We start from the raw sequence: 22,709 nt of genomic DNA, 5'->3' as shown, positions 1-22,709 counted from the left end.
TGACAATAATGGATACTGGGATTCTTGAGAAGGCAGGAAGGGTTAGAAGTAAAAGGAGATGTGATTTACCTGAGATCAGAACATTTTTTCTAGATGTTTGTTTGAAAAGTGTGGTGCTCAACTTGCAACATTGACATCACCTGGTAACTTGAGAGAAATGCAAAATTTTAGGCCCCATTGAGATACAGAACCAGAAGTTTTATAGGTGGGGCCAGAAATCTACGTTTTAACAAGAGCTCCAGGTGATTCTGATGGTAAAGTTTGCAAACCACTTTTGCATTGAAGGATGCTGAAGTGGGGAGCTGGTTCATTTTCTCACCTCTGGATGATCATAAAGAATCTCTCGACCGGGCATGGTGGCTTACGCCTATAATCCCAGCACTTTGGGAGGCCCAGGTGGGCGGATCACCTGAGGTCGGGAGTTCCAGACCAGCCTGACCAAAATGAAGAAACTCCGTCTCTACTGAAAGTACATAAACTTAGCCGGGCGAGGTGGTGGCGCATTCCTGTAATCCCAGCTACTCAGGAGGCTGAGGCAGGAGAATTGCTTGAACTCGGGAGGCAGAGGTTGTGGTGAGGTGAGATTGCGCCATTGCACTCCAGCCTGGGCAACAAGAGTGAAACTCTGTCTCAAAAAAAAAAAAAGAATCATTCAAGCACATAGAAATTTCCTTCTTTAGGCAAAGGATTGCATTAAATGCTGCAGAAAAGAAATTTATTTGTTACTTCATACAAAGAGGCATTAAATAATAGCAATGCTTGTAAAATTAGCAAAAAATAAAATTTCTTTTTATATTTCCTTTTTAGAGAGAGGGTTTTGCTGTGTTACTGAGGCTGGAGTACAGGTTCCAATGTGTCTGGTGGTTGAAATTTGCAAGTGTGGAGCTTTGAAAGCCTTAAGTGATAGTTGACAAAAAGAGTTAAACTCTGTAAAATATTTAAAGAGATTTATTCTGAGCCAAATCTGAGTGACCATGGCTCGAGGCAGTCTCAAGAGGCCCTAAGAACATGTGGCTAATGTCTCACGCCTCCGTGTGAAGAGATCACCAAACAGGCTTTGCGTGAGCAACAAGGCTGTTTATTTCACCTGGGTGCAGGCGGGCTGAGTCTGAAAAGAGAGTCAGCAAAGGGTGGTGGGATTATCATTAGTTCTTATAGGTTTTGGGATAGGCAGTGGAGTTAGGAGCAATATTTGCGGGCAGGGGGTGGATCTCACAAAGTACATTCTCAAGTGTGGGGAGAATTACAAAGAACCTTCTTAAGGGTGGGGGAGATTACAAAGTACATTGATCAGGTAGGGTGGGGCAGAAACAAATCACAATGGTGGAATGTCATCAGTTAAGGCTATTTTCACTTCCTTTGTGGATCTTCAGTTGCTTCAGCCTAGCTGGATGTATACATGCAGGTCACAGGGGATATGATGGCTTAGCTCGGGCTCAGAGGCCTGACAACTAATGTGACCGAGCTGCAGCTTGGTTTCACATGTTTTACGGAGAAATAAGATACCAATCAATACATAACATAAGGTAATGGTTGGGTCAGGAAAGCTGGAAAGAGCTTCTACATCAGGGTGGATTTAATACGTGATTGGTGTTATGCCACGACTATGCCAATTGTCAAGTTCCAACCCCAGCTGAGGTCCAAGGGTAGTGGATGGATGGGTGAATAGCTAAAAGAACACTAGTGGGGGTGGGGGGCGTGTAGGCAAGTGAAATGTAGTTTTATTCAGCAGCTCTCTCATCAGCAGCTTAATCGCACGAGCCCTCCCACACTGTCCAGCTTTATCTCGACTGTCTGCTCTGGCTCTGTGGCTCCTGTTGCCCCCATGCCTGCAGCTGCACTCCCTGGCCTGCAAAGCCAGGTCTGTCAGGGTCAGCAGCTTAACTCTCCCTCTGGGCAAAAGCTGGTTCCTGGCTCAGCTCCCCTCTGCCCACCTTAAGGGCAACCGCTCTCCCTTAGAGGGGTTAGTAGCATTACTCTGGGCACCAGTGCACGAACCAGGTCATGCTGTGCTGAACTCAGCCCTGTGCACAGTGTCAGTAGGGCAGTTATACCTTCAACAGGTAACAGTGGCTCAGATTCAAATATGAACTTACGTAAACAAGTTATATAACAAGTGGAATACGCGCCTGTATCCTAAACTCGCTGAGTCGCTCTGGCCCGGATATCCACCTTGGCGTATTCCTTGACCAAAGCACATCCATATACCTTACAATTGGCAATTGGTTAAAAGAGTTATTATATAAAGACCTGGAACCAACAGAAAGCAGTGTCTGGGTTTAGATAAAAGGTTGCAGAGACCAGGGTTCTTGTTATGCAGATGAAGCCTCTATGTAGCAGGTTTCAGAGAGAATAGATCGTAAATGTTTCTTATCAGACTTAAAACAGGTGTCAGGTTCTTAGTTAATTCTCTCCAGCATCAGGGAAAAGACCTGGAAAGACAAGGGGATTCGTCACAGAATGTCGATTTTCCCCCGAGAAGAAATAGCGCTGCAAAGCCATTTCAAAATACGTCAAAGAAATATATTTGACTGGGCACAATGGTTCACACCTGTAATCCCAGCACTTTGGGAGGCCAAGGCGGGTGGATCAACTGAGGTCAGGAGTTCAAGACCAGCTTGGCCAACAGGGTGAAACCCCGTCTCTACTAAAAATTAGTCAGTGTAGTCGCACACGCCTGTAATCCCAGCTACTTGGGAGGCTGAGGCAGGAGAATCACTTGAACCCAGGAGGCGGAGGTTGCAGTGAGCCGAGACTGCGCCACTGCCCTCTAGCCTGTGTGACGGAGTGAGACTCCGTCTCAAAATATTTATGAGTATATATGTATATATATTTTATTTAAGAATATATATGTATATGTGTGTGTGTGCATATATACATATATGGATAAAATACTTCAATGTCTTTCGGGGCTTGCTGCCATGTTGGTATCTTATTGCTGCAAAAAGTCTGTTTCGTCAGTCTTATGGTCTCTGATTAATGTTAATGCTGGTCAGCTGTGCCTGTATTCCAAAGGGAGGAAGGTATAACGAAGCCTGTCCCACCCCATCTTCCCATCATGGCCTGTGTTAGTTCTTCAGGTTAACTTTGGCATGCCTTTGGCCCAGAGGAGGGGTCCACTCAGTTGGTAGGGGGGCTTGGAACTTTTTTTTTTTTTTTTTTTTGAGACGGAGTCTCGCTCTGTCGCCCAGGCTGGAGTGCAGTGGCCGGATCTCAGCTCACTGCAAGCTCCGCCTCCTGGGTTCACGCCATTCTCCTGCCTCAGCCTCCCGAGTAGCTGGGACTACAGGCGCCGCCACCTCGCCCGGCTAGTTTTTTGTATTTTTTAGCAGAGACGGGGTTTCACCGTGTTAGCCAGGATGGTCTCGATCTCCTGACCTCGTGATCCGCCCGTCTCAGCCTCCCAAAGTGCTGGAATTACAGGCTTGAGCCACCGCGCCCGGCCGGAACTTTTATTTTTAGTTTACACAATCAACTTGGGATCAGAGTGTCTCATCTGTTTCCTCCATCTCCAAAAAGGAAGGTAATTCGCAGCCTTCTCTTTTCTAAATGGTGAGGACTCCGGGACCCCTGCTTCTGCGCCGCTGTTGGTTATCCAGACTATGCCACCACGTCCACCTGGGCTCCCAGAAGACGCCAGAAAGAAGAGAATGGAAGGAAACAGTACAGTGGGGACGGGAAGAGAAGAAACGACGACAGCCCAGGACTTCATACTCCAGCCTCAGCACCCACTTAAGATTGAAGAATAGTCCCTCACTGGCTTCAGGCTCTAGCCAATAGGAACTGAGACTCTTAGCCAATCAGCGCTTTGCGTTTTTCCGGCGTTCTGCGTGCAGCCATGGAGATGGACCGAGCAAATCCAAACATAGAGGGGTGGTGGTTACTCCCAGTCTCTAGCCTGTGGGCTCGTCCAAAGGCCGGGCGTGAAGCCCTTTGGGTGGAGGGAGGGGCTCTCGTGGTCACTCACTTCCGGGTCCCCGCCAACAGGAACGGAAACTGTACAGCCAGTCAGCTTCGTGAGCTTCTTCCGGCGTTCTGTGTGCTGCCCTGGAAACCGTATGGACGAATCCAAACCTGGAGGGGCTCCGCCTCCGTAAGGCTGGTCGGCGCTTCCGCGCGTTCCGCTTTGCTTCACTGCTTTCTCCCCTATTCTTGGGAATGTGGACCTGTCCTGAGGCAGAGGCCGAGATGTGCGCAACCGCGGGAGCAGCCAAGTGGACTCGAGTCTTTTCTTGACTTACCTACCAGGTGCGTGGCTGTGGCGGTTTTAGTAGCCACGAGTCTGGGTTCGTGTCTGCCTAAGCGGTCGCAGAAGAGAGCGCAGGCCTGCGGGGGCGGGGGGGGGAGGGTGGGGGCGCCTGTCCGCCCTCTCTCCTTCTGGCCGTAGACCCCGTGCCCCCTTCACTGCCCTGCTTTGCGCTCTTGTTAAACGAAAAACCGCCCGTTTTTATCCGGGCTTTAGTTAAGGGCACACAGGACGCCTTTTCTAGGAGCTGGGTGCAGCGGGGAGAGAGGGCTCGTGTTTTTCGGCTTGGGAGATGGTGCTTTAGGGACGCCACCTCTTAACTCCCCAGAGCGGACCGCGTTTTCACCGCCCTGCAGCGCTTCCTAGGCTCCCAGCCGGCCTCGCGAACTGATGCCTACGGACGTGGCGAGGCCGCGAAAGCCGCCGATTCGCCCGCCGCGAGCTGCCTGGGGAGTGGGGTGCGAGTGACTACGTAGCGACCCTGAGTCTGTGATAATTGAGTCTGTGAAGTGCAGCGAGGAGGAACACCTATGGAGTGCTTAGCATGGCGCTCGCCATCCGTTACATCTCAGGCGAAGGTTGATTTGGCCGGCAGTTCGCACACTTGAGCGCATCCCAGTCACCCCAGGGCGTGTAGTAACACAGAAGGCCAGGCCCTACCGCCGGAGTGTATGATTCTGTAAATCTGGGGCAGGGCCGATAACTTTTTCATTTCTATTAAGTCCCAGGTGATGCTCATGCTTCTGGTGCGGGAGTCATGATTGTGCTGAAGGTGGGCACTTGTGCGCTCTTATCACCTGGTCGCTCTCAGCGTTCCTTGAATGTAGGACCTGCCCCCTGACTCTTAAATGCCTCATTTGCACCTCTGCCTTCTGGCTTCTTAGATGCTTAGGTGAACTTGTGAATTAAGAGAGACTTCCCTAGGAGCACTATAGGTTAAGAGACTAAACTGTGGTTTCTCAGAAAGCATACTCGGGTGAGAAAACCATGAAGAAACGTAAGGAAGTGATGACTACGAAAGTCAGGGAGTGGTTACTTGTGGGTATCAGGAGGGTTGGTGATTGAGATAGGCTCACGGAGGGGCTTCTTATGTGGCTGGCAAAGTCCTATTTCCTGATCCTAGATGGTGATTAGAAGGGTGTCCCTCTTTCGTAATTCATTAAAGTATATTTTGTGGAGTTTTCTGTATTTGTGTTTTATTTTACAACTAAGAGGTTACAGATTTAAAAATGAATATTAGGAAGTCTGTAATGGGGAACGTCTTTGGACTGAGTTAAAGAATCTTAAAGTCATGGAATTTCAACGATTAATAAGTTATTGAAAAATAACTTAGTGCCAGGAGCGGTGGCTCATACCTGTAATCCTAGCACTTTGGAAGCCAGGGACAGGCGGATCACTTGAGGCCAGGAGTTCTAGACCAGCCTGGGCAACATAGCGAAACCCCATATCTACCAGAAACACAAAAAATTAGCTGGGTGTGGTGACGTGCCAGAGGCTGAGGTAGCTACTCTGGAGGCTGAGGCACGAGAATCATTTGAACCCTGGAGGTGGAGGTTGCAGTGAGCCTAGATCTTGCTCCTGCACTCCAGCCTGGGCCACGGAGTGAGACCCTGTCCAAAAAAAAAAAGATAGAAAATCACCTGATCCAATTCTTATTTTACTCTAAGGAAACTAAGCCCTAGAGAGGAGAAATGTTTGAAAGTAACAAACCACCCTAAGCAGATTTATAGCTAATGTGTTTTGTTAATTTCAGATGGAAATTGTCCAGATATGACTTGATGGTCAGATGTGACTAAAGTAAAGGTTAAGGAAATGAATTTGGCCTAAATCAAATTCAAAATTTCAGGATTGGCTGGGCGGTGGCTTGCACCTGTAATTCCAGAATTTTGGGAGTCTGAGGCAGGAGGATTGCTTGAGCCCAGGGGTTCAAGACTTAGCCTTCCTTAAAACAAACAAACAAACAAACACAAAAAAACCCAAGATTGTACTTCATTTTTTCACCTGTAGCCTCAAACCTCATTTTCAAGAACTCAGTTATACATACCTTATGAAAACTTATTTTATCATCTTATCCTGATATATCCTAATGTAGACAATTTCTGAACACTTAATGTTTCTGATTATATTTTTTCTGTCTTAATAACTTCCCATCTTAGCATACTGTCAGTTTAATCTTATTTTGGTTATAATACATACCATGTAGCTGCTGGTGGCACACACCTGTAGTCCCAGCTACTTGGGAGGCTGAGGCCTCACAGGCGTGCACCACCATGCCAGGCTTTTTGTATTTGTGTAGAGTCCGGATCTCATCATGTTGCCCAGGCTGGTCTTGAACTCTTGGCCTCAGACAATCCTGCCTCCACCTCCAAAAGTGTTGGGATTACATTGAAAAATAACTTACTGGCAGGCGCGGTGGCTCATACCTATAATCCTAGCACTTTGGAAGGCCGAGACAGGTGGATCACTTTAGGCCAAGAGTTCTAGACCAGCCTGGGCAACATAGCAGGACCCCATATCTACCAAAAACACAAAAAATTAGCTGGGTGTGGTAGGATTTCATTCTTTTTAATGAATGCGTTTTAGAACGAAGAGGAATATAAAAAGGACTTACGGAAACTGTCATGAAAAGAAAGATACTAACCAGTGCCTTTTTGTTTTTAACTAATTAATTATTATTATTTTTTTTTGAGATGGTGTCTCTGTCACCCAGGCTGAAGTGCAGTGGTGCAGTTGGCTCATTGCAACCTCCGCCTCCTGAGTTCAAGCCATTCCCTTGCCTCAGCCTCCCGAGTAGCTGGGACTGCAGGTGCACGCCACCATGCCTGGCTAATTTCCTGTATTTTTAGTAGAGATGGGGTTTCACTGTGTTAGCCAGGATGGTCTTGATCTCCTGACCTCAGGTGATCCACCCGCCTCAGCCTCCCAAAGTGCTGTGATTACAGGTGTGAGCCACTGCGCCTGGCCTAATTTTTCTATTTTTAGTAGAGATGGTGTTTCGTCATGTTGCCCAGGCTAGTCTTGAACTCCTGACTTCAGGTGATCTACCTGCCTTGGCCTCCCAAAGTGCTGGGATTACAGGTGTGAGCCATCGCACCCCGCCCATAAATAAAAGTTTTAATGGAACTCAGCCATATCTATCCATTTGCTTATTGTCTCTGGTTGCTTTTCTAGTTCAAGAGCAAAGGTGAGTAGCTGTGACAGAAACCATAAAGTGTAAAACCTAAAATTTTTCCCCCTAACATTTTATAGAAAAAAATTTTCCTCTCCTAGGATAGAACAATCTTGGATTTTTTTTTGATCTGTAAAATGAGTTTTCTTAATTTTTTTTTTTTTTTTTTTTTGAGACAGAGTTTCACTCTTGTTGCCCAGGCTGGAGTGCAATGGTGCAATCTCAGTTCACTGCAACCTCCCTCCGCCTTCCGGGTTCAAGCAATTCTCTTGCCTCACCCTCTTGAGTAGCTGGGATTACAGGTGTGTGCAACCATTCCTGGATAATTTTTTTTTTTTTTATATTTTTAGTAGAGATGGGGTTTCACCATGTTGGCCAGCCGGGTCCCGAACTTGTGACCTCAGGTGATCTGCCTGACTCGACTTCCTAAAGTGCTGGGATTACAGGCTTGAGCCACCACATCCAGCCAATATATTCACCAGTTTTGTTATTAATTTTTTGAAGTCTTAAAAAATTTTTAATTGTGGTAAAATACACATAAAATTTACCATCTTAACCCTTTTTAAGGGTACAAGTTTAGTAGAGGTTAAGAACAGTTACATTGTTGTGCACCAGTCTCTAAAACTTTGTTTTTGCAAAAGCAAAATATATTACATTTTGCTTATCCATGTTTCAGTGGACACAAGTTGCTTCCATGTTTTAACTACTGTGAATAATGCAGCTGTGAATATGTGGGGTACAAATATCTCTGAGACCCTGCTTTTAATTCTTTAATATACCCATATTGAGGTATGATCTACCAGTAATTGTATGTATTTGAGGTATACAAAGTTTTTTTTTTTTGAGACAGGGGCTCACTTTGTTGCCCAGGCTGGAGTGCAGTGGTGAGATCTTGGCTCACTGCATCCTCTGCCTCTTCAAGCTATCCTCCTGCCTTAGCCTCCCAAATAACTGGGACTACATGCACAGGCTACCACTGCTGGCTAATTTTTTAAAATTTTAAAATATTGTGTAGAGATGATGTGTCGCCATGTTTCCCAGGTTGGTCTCAAACTCCTGGCCTCAACTGAACCTCCCTCCTTGGCCAAAGTGGTGGAATTACAGGCATGAGCCATTGAGTTCAGCCCAATGTGCTTTTTACATTTTTTTCTTCCTTTTTTTTTTTTCTCTGAGACATGGTCTCACTCTGTTGCCTAGGCTGGAGTACCATGATGCAATTGTGGCTCACTGCAGCCTCAATCTCCTGGGCTCAAGCAATTCTTCTGCCTTGACCTCCCAAAGGGGTGAGATTATAGGTGCAAGCCACCGTGCCTGGCCAATGTGCTGTTTTGATATGTAGATATATTGTGAGTTTCTGGAAAGTTTAATATAGTCTAACATATCTTTCCAAAGAGATGCCAGGTTATGAAAGATGGATTTGTTTTTTTTGAGTGGTGCTCTGTCTTCCAGGCTGGAGTGCAGTGGCACCATCTCAGCTCACTGCCACCTCTGCCTCCTGGGTTCAAGCGATTCTCCTACCTCAGCCTCCTGAGTAGCTGGGATTACAAGCGTGTGCCACCATGCCTGGCTAATTTTTATATTTTTAGTAGAGATAGGGTTTTGCCATGTTGGTCAGGCTGGTCTCAAACTCCTGACCTCAGGTGATCAGCTCACCTCAGCCTCCCAAAGTGCTGGGATTACAGGCGTGAGCCACTGTATTCAGACTGAAAGAATGATTTTAATGAGTTACTTAGATTAACTTCTCATATATTGTTTAATACTCTAATTCCACTTTAACTGAAATTCTAAATAAGATGTCTGATAAGCGATTACATCAAGTCCTTATTTACTTATGAAAATTAAAGGGTTATGTTGGCCAAGAAAACGAACTCATTTAACTTCTTATACCTTAGGTGAAGGTTGAAGTCCTTGGTTAAACCAACGACAACAAACATCTTGATTTAGAGCAGGGGTTGGCAAACTTTTTTTTAATGAAGAGACAAATAGTAAATATTTTAGGGCTTGTGCAGGCTGTAGAGTCTCTGTCACAACCACTCAACTCTGTCATAGGCAATATATAGCAGTTTGAAAGCAGCCATAAGCAATATATAAATGAATGGGTGTGGCTATGTTCCAATTAAACTTTATTTACAAAAGTAGGCAGCATGCCCAATTTGGCCTACGAGCCAGTAGTATTAATGGTATTTGGATTGACTCCTTCGGCCTCTAGGGATTACATGGACTTATCATTCCATATTTGTTTATACTGTATTTTCACTTGTTTTCTCTTTTGCTTCTCATAATTTATAAGGTTTAGGTGGGGCATACCAGTCAAGACTGGCAGAGGGTCTTGACTGCAGGTTGTCCAGGTTCTTGGCGTTTTGAACAAAGAATTGAACAAAATGCCCAGCAAAGCAAAGAAAGAATGAAGCAACAAAAGAATGAAAACAGGGATTTATTAAAAAGGAAAGTACACTCCACAGTGTGGGACCTGCCTGAGCAGCACTGGAAGTCCGGGATACGGATACCCAGTCCAAATACTCCCTAGAAGTTTCCCATTGGCCTTTTCATGCTCACCTCCCGTAAATCAGTGGTGGCCTGCAATCGGTCTGATTGGTTGCCATCAGCCAATTTCATTGATTACATTTCATTCATTGATTCCATTCTCTGCAGCCAGTTAGATGCTAAGGTGAAGTTACAAAGTTGCAAACCAAGACTCCGCCCCAATCACTCTGATTGGTTGCGATCAGTTAATTTCCCATCTGCTGCCTAGAAAAGGTAGGGGGTTTGCAAAGGGAATAGCCTGTGGTCCTTTTGTTACTTAGGCGTGGAAAGTTAGGGTTTTCCTTTCAATTTTGTTATAAGAAGTCAGTGTGAAACAGCCTTAGGTTCCCTGCCTCTAGACCCTATTCTGCCTCACATATTATCCCATTGTGCAGATGTTGTTTTCCATTGTACCAGGTTTCCATTGTAACTGAGAAAGTAAGATACGAGATGTTGGGTAAAATCTAATTCATACCTGGATTTTGTTACTCTTGTTCGAAATAGCTGTTATTTTCACATTTTTTTTTTTTTTTTCTGTGAAGGTTTTATTGACAGAGGGTAGGGGGCCTCAGTCCTTCTTGGCGGCCACTTTCCTCTTGGCGGGCAGGACGTTGCTTAGCTCTTATCTATTCATCTTGGTGCGGATGTGTCCCCCACTCTTTTCTTGATGAACTTGAGGGCCATTTGGCCTTGGAGACCTTGAGCAACTCCATGGCACGCCGGCTCGTAGGGAGCAAAGCCATATACCTTTGGGATGATGTCCCACACAAACTTGGTGTGCTTAGTCTGTTGCCCACTTTGGCGGTGGCTGGGCTAGGCTTGCTCCCATTTTTGGTCACCCTGTAGCCCTCATCGAGGCCCACGGCCACAGGGTAGCTCAGAGCCATGGCTGCCGCTCTCCAATGGTGGCCGTGGCGGAAGGGCCGGCCGCATGGAATGTCGGGAAATCTACTCACCCTAGAGGCATGGGCGGCCACTGTGTTTTAAAAAGATCTTGTTGATGGGAACTTGAATATTGGTTTGTGAATTTTTTTTTTTTTTTTTTTTTTTTGCAAAGGGAATAGCCTGTGGTCCTTTTGTTACTTAGGCGTGGTTGGAGTGCAGTCCTGGGTTCAAGCGATTCTCCTGCCTCAGCCTCCCGCGTAGCTGGGATTACAGGCGCGCATCACCACGCCTGGCCAAGTTTTGTGTTTTTAGTAGAGACAAGGTTTCACCATGTTGGCCAGGCTGGTCTCGAACTGACCTCAGGGGATCCCCCTGCCGCGGCCTCCCAAAGTGCTGGGATTACAGGCGTGAGCCACTGCGCCAGCTGTGAAATTTTATTTATTTGCTCCGTAGCTTCGTTCATCCTGCAAAAACATTAGCACTAGTATTTAACATTTGTAGGTGAATTTTCTGAATTTGTCGAATTGCTAGATTTTTTTACACATAAAATATCCTGGGCTAATTATCCTAGCGTAATTATTATGCAACTAGCTTGCATTTATCAATGTCATTTTTGTTTACTTTTTAGGAGCTAGAGATGCTATTATTCTACTGTATGTGAGAAATCGGCCCAGAGATGGAAAACTTTATTCTGTATGAGGAGATTGGAAGAGGAAGCAAGACTGTTGTCTATAAAGGGCGACGGAAGGGAACAATCAATTTTGTAGCCATTCTTTGTACTGATAAGTGCAAAAGGCCTGAAATAACCAACTGGGTAAGTCAGTGTATTTACATTGGCATGGGGAAATAGCTATGATGGGTAGAAGGGGATAGCATTTTCACAGTAGTCATTAAATTTGATATATCAAACACCACATTTTCAGTCCGGAATGGGTGACCTTCTATCTATTCAGGGCCACCAGTCCTGAATAATGAGTAATAAACATATCCAAGTAATGACTAACTTAATTTTCTTTTTTGTTTTTTTTGGTGGGGGGTATAAATCAGGGAAACTATACTCTTTTTTTTTTTTTTTTCCTTCCCTTAGAAACAGGGTCTGTCTGACTCTGTTGCCCAGACTGGAGTGCACTGGGCTTACTGCAGCCTCGATCTCCTGGGCTCAAATGATCCTCCCACCTCAGCCTCCAGAGTATCTGGGACTACAGGCACATACCACCACACCTGGCTAATTTTTTGTATTTTTCATAGAGTCGGGGTTTGGCTATGTTGCCCAGGCTGGTCTTGAACTCCTGAGCTCAAGTAATCTGCCTGCCTCAGCCTCCCAAAGTGTTGGGATTTCAGGCAGGAGCCAATGAGCCCAGCCTGGAAACGATATTGTATATTAGGTAATTTACTTTTTGAATTTGGTGTATTTAGGAAACAAGCAGGTTCCCCCCTACGTCTGCAATTTACTGTCAAGGAAGGACACTGGGTGAGAGTGACTTGGGTTGGAAATAGCTGTGTCACTTTATAGCCTAGTGTCACTTTATAGCCTAGGCTTCTTGGACCATACCTAACTTAAAAAAAAATATTGTGGGCTGGGCGCGGTGGCCACACTTTGAGAGGCCGAGGCGGGCGGATCACGAGGTCAGTAGTTCAATACCAACCTGACCAACATGGTGAAACCCCGTTTCTACTAAAAATACAAAAATTAGCCGGGCGTGGTAGTACGCGCCTGTAATTCCAGCTACTCAGGAAGCTGAGGCAGGAGAATTGCTTGAACCCGGGAGGTGGAGGTTGCAGTGAGCCGAGATCACGCCATTGCACTCCAACCTGGGCGACAGAGTTAGACTCCATCTCAAAAAAAAAAAAAATCTATATATATTTATATATAATCTATATAAATATATATAATATATAACATAAATATTTATGTTATAATATATAATCTATATTATTTTATTTATATATTATAATATGTTATATGTTATATACATGACATATATAAATAAAATAATAATTGGTATTATTTTTACCAATATATTGGTAAAATACAATATAACAAAGTTTGTACCTTAGTGATTTTTAATTGTACAGTTTAGGGATAATAAGTACATTCATATTGCTGTGCAACTATCACCTCCATCTATCCCCGTAACTCTTTTCATCTTGTAAAACTGAAGCTCTGTACCCATTAAACTGTAATTCTTCATTTCTCCTTCTCCAGCTTTTGGCAACTATCATTCTACTTTTTGTTTCTGTGGTTTTGACTACTCTATGTAAATGGTATCATACAGCATTTTTCTTTTTTGTGTCTGACTTATTTCACTTAGTGTAATGTCCTCAAGGTTTATCCACGTTGAAGCATGTGTCAGAATTTCCTCCTTTTTAAGGCTGAATCATATTTCATTGTACATATATGAAGTTCATTTTGCTTATCTATTTATGTAACAGTGGACACAAGTTGCTTCCATGTTTTAATTATTGTGAACAATGGTGCTATGAAATGTGGATACAAATATCTTTTTGATATCTTTCTTTCTTTTGTGTGTATACTCAGAAGTGGAATTGCTGGTGCTATGGTAATTCTATTTTTAATTATTTGAAGACTTGCCATACTGTTTTCCTCAGCAGCTCTGCCATCGTTACCTTCCAGCCCATCAGTGTACAAGGGTTCAGTTTCTCTGCATCCTTCTCAGTACTTTTTTTTCTTTTTTTGACAGTAACCATCCTAATGGGTGTGAGGTGGTATCTCATTATTGTTGTGATTTGCATTTCCCTAATGACTAGTGATGCTCAGCAGCATCTTTTCATGTGCTTGTTGACAATTTTATATCTTCTTTGGAGAAATGTCTATTCTTTTTGTCCATTTCCACAAGTCCTTTGCCCATTCTCTAATCTGGTTGTTTATTTTCTTGCTAAGTTTTATGACTTCTCTATATATTCTAGATATTAATCTGTTATCAGATATATGATATGCAAATATATTTTCTTATTCCATAAGTTGCCTTTTCACTTTGTTGATAGTGCCTTTTGTTGTACTAAAGTTTAAAATTTTTGCAGTCACATTTGTCTTTTTTTTGTTATCTGTGTCTTTGATGTCTTATCCAAATATCCAAAAATCATTGCCAAGCCCAGTGTCATGAAGCTTTTGTCCTATTTGTTGTTCTGAGAGTTACGTATTTTTACCTCAGTGATATTTGACTCATTTTGAGTTAAGTTTTGTATGTGGTGTTCCGTAAATGTCTCAGTTTGTTTGGCCTGCTAAAACAAAATACCTTGGACTGGATAGCTTTTAAATAACAGAAATTTATTCAGTTCTTGGGACTGGGAAGTCCAGGATTAAGGTGCCAGCAGTTTTGGTGTCTGGTAAGGGCTTGCTCTCTTTCTCAAAGATGGTGCCTTCTATGTGTTCCCACATGGCAGAAGAGGAAAACAGGCCCCCTTAAGGTTCTATTCTAAGGGCACTAATTTTATTTATGAGGGCAGAGCCCTCATGACCTAATCATCTCCTAAAGGTTCCACCTCCTAATATACCACCACAATGGGCATTAGGTTTCAATGTGAATTTTAGAGGGACACATTCAGGCCACAACAGTAAAGGTCCAACTTCTCTCTTTTACGTGTGGATATCCAGTTTTCCGGGTACCATTTGTTGAAAAGACTGCGCTTTCTCCATTGAATAGTTTTGGAATACTTGTTGAAAGTCATTTGACCATGTGTGTGAGGGTTTATTTCTGGGCTTCTTATTCTATACTGTTGGTCTATATGTCCGTGTTTATGCCAGTACTATACTGTTTTTATTATTGTAGCTTTGTAGTACGTTTTGGAATCAGGAAGTGTGTGTTCTCCAGCTTTGTTTTTTTTTTTCTTTTAAGATTGTTTTGGCCATTTGACATACCTTGAGATTCTATATTAATTTTTGAATAGATTTTTTCTAGTGCCACAAAAAAAGTTGTTGGGATTTTGATAAGAATTGCATTGAATGCATAGATTGCTTTGGGTAGATTGATTTTGGGTAGTATTTGAATGTCAATTATTAATATCTGAATATTGCCTTCTAATTCATAAACACGTGATATTTTCCCACTTATTTATGTCTTTTTTTTTTTTTTTTTTTTGAGATGGAGTCTCCCTCTATCCCATAGGCTGCAATGCAGCGGCACAGTCTCGGCTTACTGCAAGCTCCGCCTCCCGGATTCACGTCATTCTCCTGCCTCAGCCTCCCGAGAAGCTGGGACTACAAGTGCCCGCCACCACGCCCAGCCAATTTTTTGTATTTTTAGTAGAGACGGGGTTTCACCGTGTTAGCCAGGATGGTCTCAATCTCCTGACCTCATGATCCGCCCGCCTCAGCCTCCCAAAGTGCTGGGATTACAGGCGTGAGCCACCACGCCCGGCCTATTTATGTCTTTTAAAATTTTCTTTCAGAAGTGTTTTATAGTTTTTGTTGTGTAAGCCTTTCTACCTGTTTGGTTAATTCCTATGTGTCTTATTCTTTTTGCTGCTATTATAAATGGAGTTGTTTTCTTAATTTCCTTTTTCGATTGTACATTTGTTAATGTATAGAAATTCCCCCTGGGCATGGTGGCTCACATCTGTAATCCTAGCATTTTGAGAGACTGAGGCAGGTGGATTGCTTGAGCTCAGGAGTTCCAGACCAGCCTAGGCAACATGGTGAAAATGTGTCTCTGCAAAAGATACAAAAATTAGCCAGGAGTGGGCCAGGCGCGGTGGGTCCCACCTGTAAGTCCAGCACTTTTGGAGGCCGAGGTGGGCGGATCACTTGAGGCCAGGAGTTCAAGACCAGCCTGGCCAACATGGTGAAACCCTGTCTCTATTAAAAATACAAAAAAATCAGCCGGGCGTGGTGGCACATGTCTGTAGTCGCAGCTACTTGTGAGGCTGAGGCAGGAGAATCACTTGAACTCAGGAGGTGGGGGTTGCAGTGAGCCAAGATTGCACCACTGCACTCCAGCCTGGGCAACAGGGCGAGACTCCGTCTCAAAAATTAGCCGGGGATGGTGGCATGCACCTGAGGTCCCAGCTACTTGGGAAGCTGAAGTGGGAGGATTGCTTGAGCCTGGGTGGCAGGGGTCACAGTGAGCCATGATTGTGCCACTGCACTCCAACCTGAGTGACGGACTGAGACCCTGTCTCCAAAAAAAAAATAAAATAAATAAATAAAAAATAAATAAATAAATAAAGAGAGTTTTGCCAGTACCTGCATCAATCAAACCTCATCAGACTGTGCCAGGTGTGGTGGCTCCTGCCTATAATCCCGCCACTTTGAGAGATCAAGGTGGGTAGATCACTTGAGCCCAGAAGTTCAGGACCAGCCTGGGCAACATGGTGAAACCTTGTCTCTAGAAAAAATAGAAAAATTAGCCAGGCATTGTGGTATGTGCCTGTAGTCTCACCTACTTGGGAGACTGAGACAGGAGGATTGCTTCAGACCTGGAGGTGGAGGTTGCAGTGAGTCGCGATCATGCCACTGCACTCTCGCCTGGGCGACAGAGACACTGTCTCAAAAAAAAAGGCAGATGTGGTGGCTCATGCCTGTAATCCCATCACTTTGGGAAGCCGAGGGGGGCAGATCACCTGAGGTCAGGAGTTTGAGACCAGCCTGGCCAACAAGGTGAGACCCCGTCTCTACTAAAAATACAAAAATTAGCTGGGTATGGTGGTGGGCATCTGTAATCTCAGCTACTTGGAAGGCTGAGGCAGGAGAATCGTGTGAACCTGGAAGGCAGAGGTTGCAGTGAGCTGAGATCATGCCATTGTGCTCCAGCCTGGGCAACAAGAGTGAAACGCCGTCTCAAAAAAAAAAAAAAAAAAAAGAGAAATTCCGCTAATCTTTTGAGTGTTGGACCTGGACTTTGTATTTTACTTTGCAAAATTTGTTTTTGTTTTGACAGTTTATTTTATGGAAACTTCAGGGTTTTTTTTTTTTTTTTTTTTTTTTTTTTTGAGACAAAGTCTCAGTCTGTCACCCAGGCAGGAGTTCAGTGGCGTGATCTTGGCACACTGCAACCTCTGCCTCCCAGGTTCAAACGATTCTCCTGCCTCAGCCTCCCAAGTAGCTGCGATTTCAGGTGCCTGCCACCATGCCTGGCTAATTTTTTTGTATTTTTAGTAGAGATGGGATTTCACTGTGTTGGCCAGGCTGCTCTCGAACTCCTGACCTCAGGTGATTTGCCCGCCTCGGCCTCCCAAAGTGCTGGGATTACAGGCATGAGCCGCCACACCTGGCCTTAGGGTTTTTTACATATAAAATCAATCATACCGTCTGCAAACAGAGTTGATTTTACTTTTTCCTTTCCAATTTGGATGCCTTTTTTTTTTTCTTGTGTAATTGCTCTGGCTAGGACTTTTTATACCATTTTGACTAGAAGTGGAGAAAGCAGACATTCTTGCCTACTTCTTTATGTTAGAGGAAAAGCTTTACTCTTTCACCATTGACTATGTTGTTTACTTTGGCTTTTTCATATATGACTTTTATTATGTTGAGATAGTTTCCTTCTATTCTAGCTTGTGGAGTTTTTTTTTTTTTTTTTTTTTTTTTTTTTAAAGGTTGTTGAATTTTGCCAAGTGCATTTTCTGTATTAATTGAGATGATCATACTTTTTTCCCCCCTTCATAATGTGGTATATTCCATTTTCATATGTTCGACCATCTTTGTTTTCCAGGAATAAACCCACTTGGTTACAGTGCATAATCCTTTTAATATACTGCTGAATTCAATTTGCTTGTATTTTGTTGACATATCTAGCTTTCACTAAGATAGTAGGATATTTAGTATAGTGCCTGCCACTTAATAAACACTCTTTCTTTTTTTTTTTGAGACAGAGTCCAGACTCTGTCGTCCAGGCTGGAGTGCAGTGGTGTGATCTTGGCTCACTGCAACCTCTGCCTCCCCTGTGCAAGCGATTCTCCTGCCCCAGCCTCCTGAGTAGCTGGGATTACAGGTGCACACTACCATGCCCAGTGAATCTTTGTATTTTTATTAGAAACGGGGTTTCACTATGTTGGTCAGGCTGCCATCAAACTCCTGACCTCAAGTGATCTGCCCACCTCAGCCTCCTGAATGCTGGGATGATAGGTGGGAGCCACTGTGCCCGGCTTAAATATTCTTTCATGATGTCTGTTATGTCATAGTTACCACTGGAACAAGAAATACATAGAGAATGTGTAGATGGAGAGGGAAATACCCAGAACTGGAAGAGAGTTGAGAAGAGGGACGTGGGGTCATGTGTGGGAAAGAAGGATGAGGGCAGTTTCAGCATGTGCAAGAGTTTTAATGGATATAGAAAGGCCACTGTTTTCTGTCTGCCTTATTCCTGATTTATAGAGGCTGGGGAAACCTCTCTCTTTCCCAAGATCCATTCACTCACTTCAACAACAAAAGCGTATTGTTGAGTGTCTGCTGTGTTAGAGGGCGAAATGATCGGTCAGAGGCAGATCCTGTACTTCTGAGCTAGATAGTAGCTCAGCTAGATAGGTGAGATAGAGGAATCAAGGCATGTATGAACACTCCATTCAAATGGTTGTCCAAGTCGCTGCTTTTTAGGGGTCTTAGCTCTTGGAAACTCCTGTGTCCCATACCTTGCAGAAGCATTTCTACTCTTTTCCTTTGCAGAAGTTCATCATATGCTACCATTTATTGAGTATATCTAATATGTTCCAGCCACTATGCGGGGTGCATTCACTTCTCACAATTGCCTATGATGTCAGTATTATCCTGATCTACAGTTGGTTCAGATCTGTCGGATCATGGTACCTATGCCCCTTCTCCAGTTGAGGAGGCCAGCAGGGTAGGCCAAGAAAAAAATTACATGTAATGAAGAGTTTGACTTCATGGCCTTTTTTCTCCTCTTCTCCATATAGCATTTACCATCATGCTTCCCACTGGCTGTTCTCAGTTGTCACGTTGACAGTCCTCCTCAGTACTTTCCCTTGCTTTGGACCTTTTCATAACCACACTTTCAGGTGTCATAATTTACCTGTCTCTTGTTCCTTCATTTTAGGACCCTGCTGGATGATGTGTCTAGCTAATGTAACAAATTCATTTTCCTTGAAGTATCATCCCCTTCTGTGATCACATTTTGATAGCATTTTGGAATCTGTCAAAGGCTTAATTCAGGGGAATGGATAATAGGGAATTTTCAAAGACTGCAGTAGGGCCACTGTGGGAGAAATTTTCAGACAAGAAGCTTTGTGATACTTTTTAGGCTTATCAGGATCCAGAACAAATGCCACCATCTTCTGTAAAACTTATCCCGATTAAATCACTTGTTCCTTTGACTGCAACAGGGAAACCTGATCACAGCAGAGAAACTATCTCACCATGAGAATACAACTTGTGACACACACTACAAATGCTGGCCATAAGGGTGGATAGCACAACCACAGGGAAAATTTCGCTACCATGGTAAACTGATGCCTTTCCAAGTAGAACAAGTACTATTGGGAAATGTACTGGATTCCAAGAGAATGAGGAATATCTAGTACAGGCATTAGTGTAATTCTGGGATCTTTGAGGTCTTAGGCACACCTGAATAGTGTAGTGTATAGTTCAATGACTTTTAACAAATGTATGCAAGTCATGTAACATCCAAATCAAGAAATAGTCTGTCTATTCCTCCAGAAAGTGCTTCCTGACCTCTCCAGATGTCATCTTCAACACTGCCCCCAGCACTGTTCTTACTTCTATCATTGTAGATTATTTTGCCTATTCTTGAACCTCAAGTAAATGGGTTCCTGTGGTGTGTACTTTTTTGTGTCACACTTCTTTTCCTTAAGATGTTATTGAGATTCACCTGTGTTACTGCAAGTATTATAGTTATTCCTTTATTACTAAAATGTATTCCATTTTGAGTGAATCTTTTTACTGAAGTATATACATACAGGAAAGCATAATTGTATGCTTAAATTTTCATAAAACAAATACACCAGTGAAACCAGCACATAATCAAGAAATAACATGAGCAGTATTTTAGATGCCCTTCCTGCCCCCGCCAGTCTCTTTCTTCCCACCCAAGGGTAATCATGATCTTGACTTCTAACTCCACTGATTAATTTTGCTGGTTTTGACTTTCTATGAATGAAGAGTCTGAATACATGTGTAGAGTACAGATGATTGTTTTTGGTCATGGATTGGGTGTGAGGTGTGAAAGAGAAGTCAATGATTATCCTAGGGTTTTGGCCTACATGACTGGAAGGATGGTGATAACACTGAGGGAAAAAAGACTAGGAAAACAGTGGATTCGGGCATTTTAATTTTGGGTGCCCATTGGAAGACATTGGGTATTTGCGTCTGCAGTTTAGGGGGTTGATCAGGGTGGAGATGTAAATTTAAGGAAGACATCTGGAAATGGGCACAAAGTACTTTCTGGAGGGATGGAAATGCTGTGTATCTTTATGTGTCAAAATTATATGTCATCAGCATAAGACATTAGGCCAATGTGAGGGAAGATAGAAGAGGACTCAGGACCTTCACTGTAACATTTAGCAAGTGTAAGGAGAAGGAGGACCCAGCAAAGGAGAGTGAAAGGGAGCATCCAGTGAGAGAGGAGGGGAGCTGGAGAGTGTGGGTAACTGTGGATTGGTTTGCTTATCACCCATTCTGGCATGTTCTCCTGTTCTGCAGGCTCTGGGGAGCTACAAACTGCAATTCCCTGACTCTTTGCAGCCAGAGTTCTAGGTGGGATTGTGATTAAATTAATTAGATGCAGTAGAAGGACACTTGGATTCCAAACTGATGTAAGTGGTAAAGGCCCCAAGGCATCCATTTGCCAGCACATCTTGAGGCAGAGGCAGTATGGTTTGGATGTGGTGGCTTCCTACTGGTGGCAGAGGCAGCACTTTGGTGCTGACAGCTGTGATAGCTGTGATGGCAGAGTCTTGATTCCTTAATGTTCTGATGGAGATAGGAGCTCCTCTGGTGGCTCAGTTTTATGGTGTGGTTTGGGAACTCTTTCCAGAAATTGAGCCTAGATTCTGTTTCAGGAACTTTCCATCATTAATTCTGGAATTATCTAGGCCCCTTATAAGTCCTTTTGTTAGCCAGAATAGATTCTGTTCTCTGTAACTAAAAATATTGGCCAAATCATGGGATGTTATAGAGGTCAAATAAAGACAGTAGTATACGGTGATGAGGTAAACCACTTGTGTGAGATGCTGCTAATAAGGTGAGAACTGAGGATTTGGCAATGGAGAGGCCACTGATAACCTTGAAGAGAGTGGTTTCAGAAAGTGGTGGGGATGAAAGCTGGAATTAGAATATGTTTACGGGGGAGCGAGCTGGGCTTAGTGGCTCGTTCCTGTAATCCTGGTGTTTTGGGAGGCTGAGGTGGGAGGATTGCTTGAGGCCAGGAGTTTGAGACCAGCCGGGGCAACATAGCAAGACCCTATCTCTACAAAAATAAATAAGTACACTTCTTATAAAAAGAGGGACTGAAGGTAGAGGCCATCCTTAAGGAGTTTTGCTGTATCAAGGAGCAGAGAAATGGGATGATAACTGGATGGAGACAGGAGGTTGAGATGGAAAGAGTTATCAGGAGTTACCTCTGACTCCTGAGATCTGAAATGACATGTTTTTTTTTTTTTTTTTCCTTTTTTTTTTGAGACAGGATCTCACTCTGTCATCCAGACTGGAGTATAGTGGCATGCTTTCAGCTCACTGCAACCTCCACCTCCTGGGTTCAGGCAATTCTCCTGCCTCATCCTCCTGTGAAATTACATGTATTAAAACAGGTGGTTTATTTTCTCTCATGTAAAGGAAACTGCACTTGCAAACTGATTCTACCATGTCATCAATTCCCTGTCATTCTTCTCTCCTATCCTTATTTAACTTGGCTTATGTGCAAGGCCATTTCACAGTTGCTGGATGGCCATGTCGCTTTAGTTACCATGTCAGCTTTCCAGGGAGGAAGGGGAAGAAAGGAGGTGCCACGGGGTTACCTTGAATAAACCCCATTAAGTGTTTTCCAGGAAACCTGAGCTACTGACCCTGTTAACATCTTGTTGGTGTCCCCTGTCTGGGCAGGAGTGGGAGAAATCTTTTTCTGGACAGGCACAAGGCTGTTTTTGTCATATAGGAATTCTGTTATTAAAGATTTAGGTAAGCAACTAGCAGCTTTTCCGTAAAGATAATAATTGCAACATGTTTGTATGCTGATGGAAATGGTCTATTAGCAATGGAAAAATACTCAGCATAATGTGGAGAGCAGAAAGTAATATAAGTGAAGTTTGAGGGGGGTTGGGATCATATATACAAGGGGAGGCTTTGACTTTTGGAAGGAGCATGGGTAACTGAGGGGAGGCAGGGTATGGTACAAGATGCAAGTTGGTAGATTCCACGCCAGGAGCCTGAGAAAGTTTTCTTCTGTTTGGTTCTACCTTCCCTGAAATAAGCAAAGTCATCAGTTAGGAGGTAGGAAGGAGAGGAAAGAAGAGGTGTGAATGGTCACTTGAAGAGCAGATTGTCTTGGGCCATTTGAGATTTGTGATCATACATTTAAAGTAAATCAGGCAGCACCGTTTGTTTCTGCTTTACATGCTTGAGGAGCTTCTGCTTTACCTGCTTGAGTAGCTGCAGAGTATGTGGAGGGTTGGTTGAGTTTAACCAGAATTGGAATGCTCATGGGAGCAAGCTGGAAAGTGTGTGTATATTGTCACAGGCTAGGATGTGTGAAAGAGATTTTGTTGGTAATGCAGTTTTTAGTAAAAGTCTAGCAACACCATCTAATAAAAATATAATGGGGGCCACAAATCTAATTTTGAATTTTTTAGTAGCCACATTGAAAAATGAAAAACAAATGGGTGAAATTAACTTTGGTAATGTCTTTCTTTCTTTTCTTTTCTTTTCTTTTCTTTTCTTTTCTTTTCTTTTCTTTTCTTTCTTTC

The 22,709-nt window shown here is 43.6% G+C and overlaps 1 protein-coding gene and 1 pseudogene across 10 annotated transcripts in view; one reads left to right on the top strand and one right to left on the bottom strand.

The window, feature by feature from the left end:
- Window positions 1–4,162: 4,162 nt before the first annotated feature.
- ULK4 (unc-51 like kinase 4) overlaps window positions 4,163–22,709 on the top strand; it is a 706,344-nt gene continuing 687,797 nt past the window's right edge. For 9 of the 10 annotated variants that reach the window (XR_013413811.1, XR_001443048.3, XM_077992220.1 and 6 more), the window contains exons 1-2: window positions 4,163–4,248; window positions 11,452–11,637. Coding sequence is in view for 8 of the 10 variants with exons in the window: in XM_077992220.1 (XP_077848346.1) it covers window positions 11,500–11,637 (138 nt within the window). In the remaining 2 variants the exon portion in view is untranslated. Of the gene's footprint in view, window positions 4,249–4,968; window positions 5,019–11,451; window positions 11,638–22,709 lie in introns of all 10 variants that reach the window. The other variant, XM_028843987.2, reaches the window with a different exon arrangement.
- On the bottom strand, window positions 10,507–10,906 carry LOC144339127 (large ribosomal subunit protein eL36 pseudogene; annotated as a pseudogene).

The sequence above is a fragment of the Macaca mulatta genome, chromosome 2 (genome assembly GCF_049350105.2).
Source record: "Macaca mulatta isolate MMU2019108-1 chromosome 2, T2T-MMU8v2.0, whole genome shotgun sequence".
In the NCBI taxonomy this organism is placed as follows: domain Eukaryota; kingdom Metazoa; phylum Chordata; class Mammalia; order Primates; family Cercopithecidae; genus Macaca; species Macaca mulatta.
Note: the sequence above shows the minus strand (reverse complement) of the source record. Positions and strands in the feature narration are given on the sequence as shown.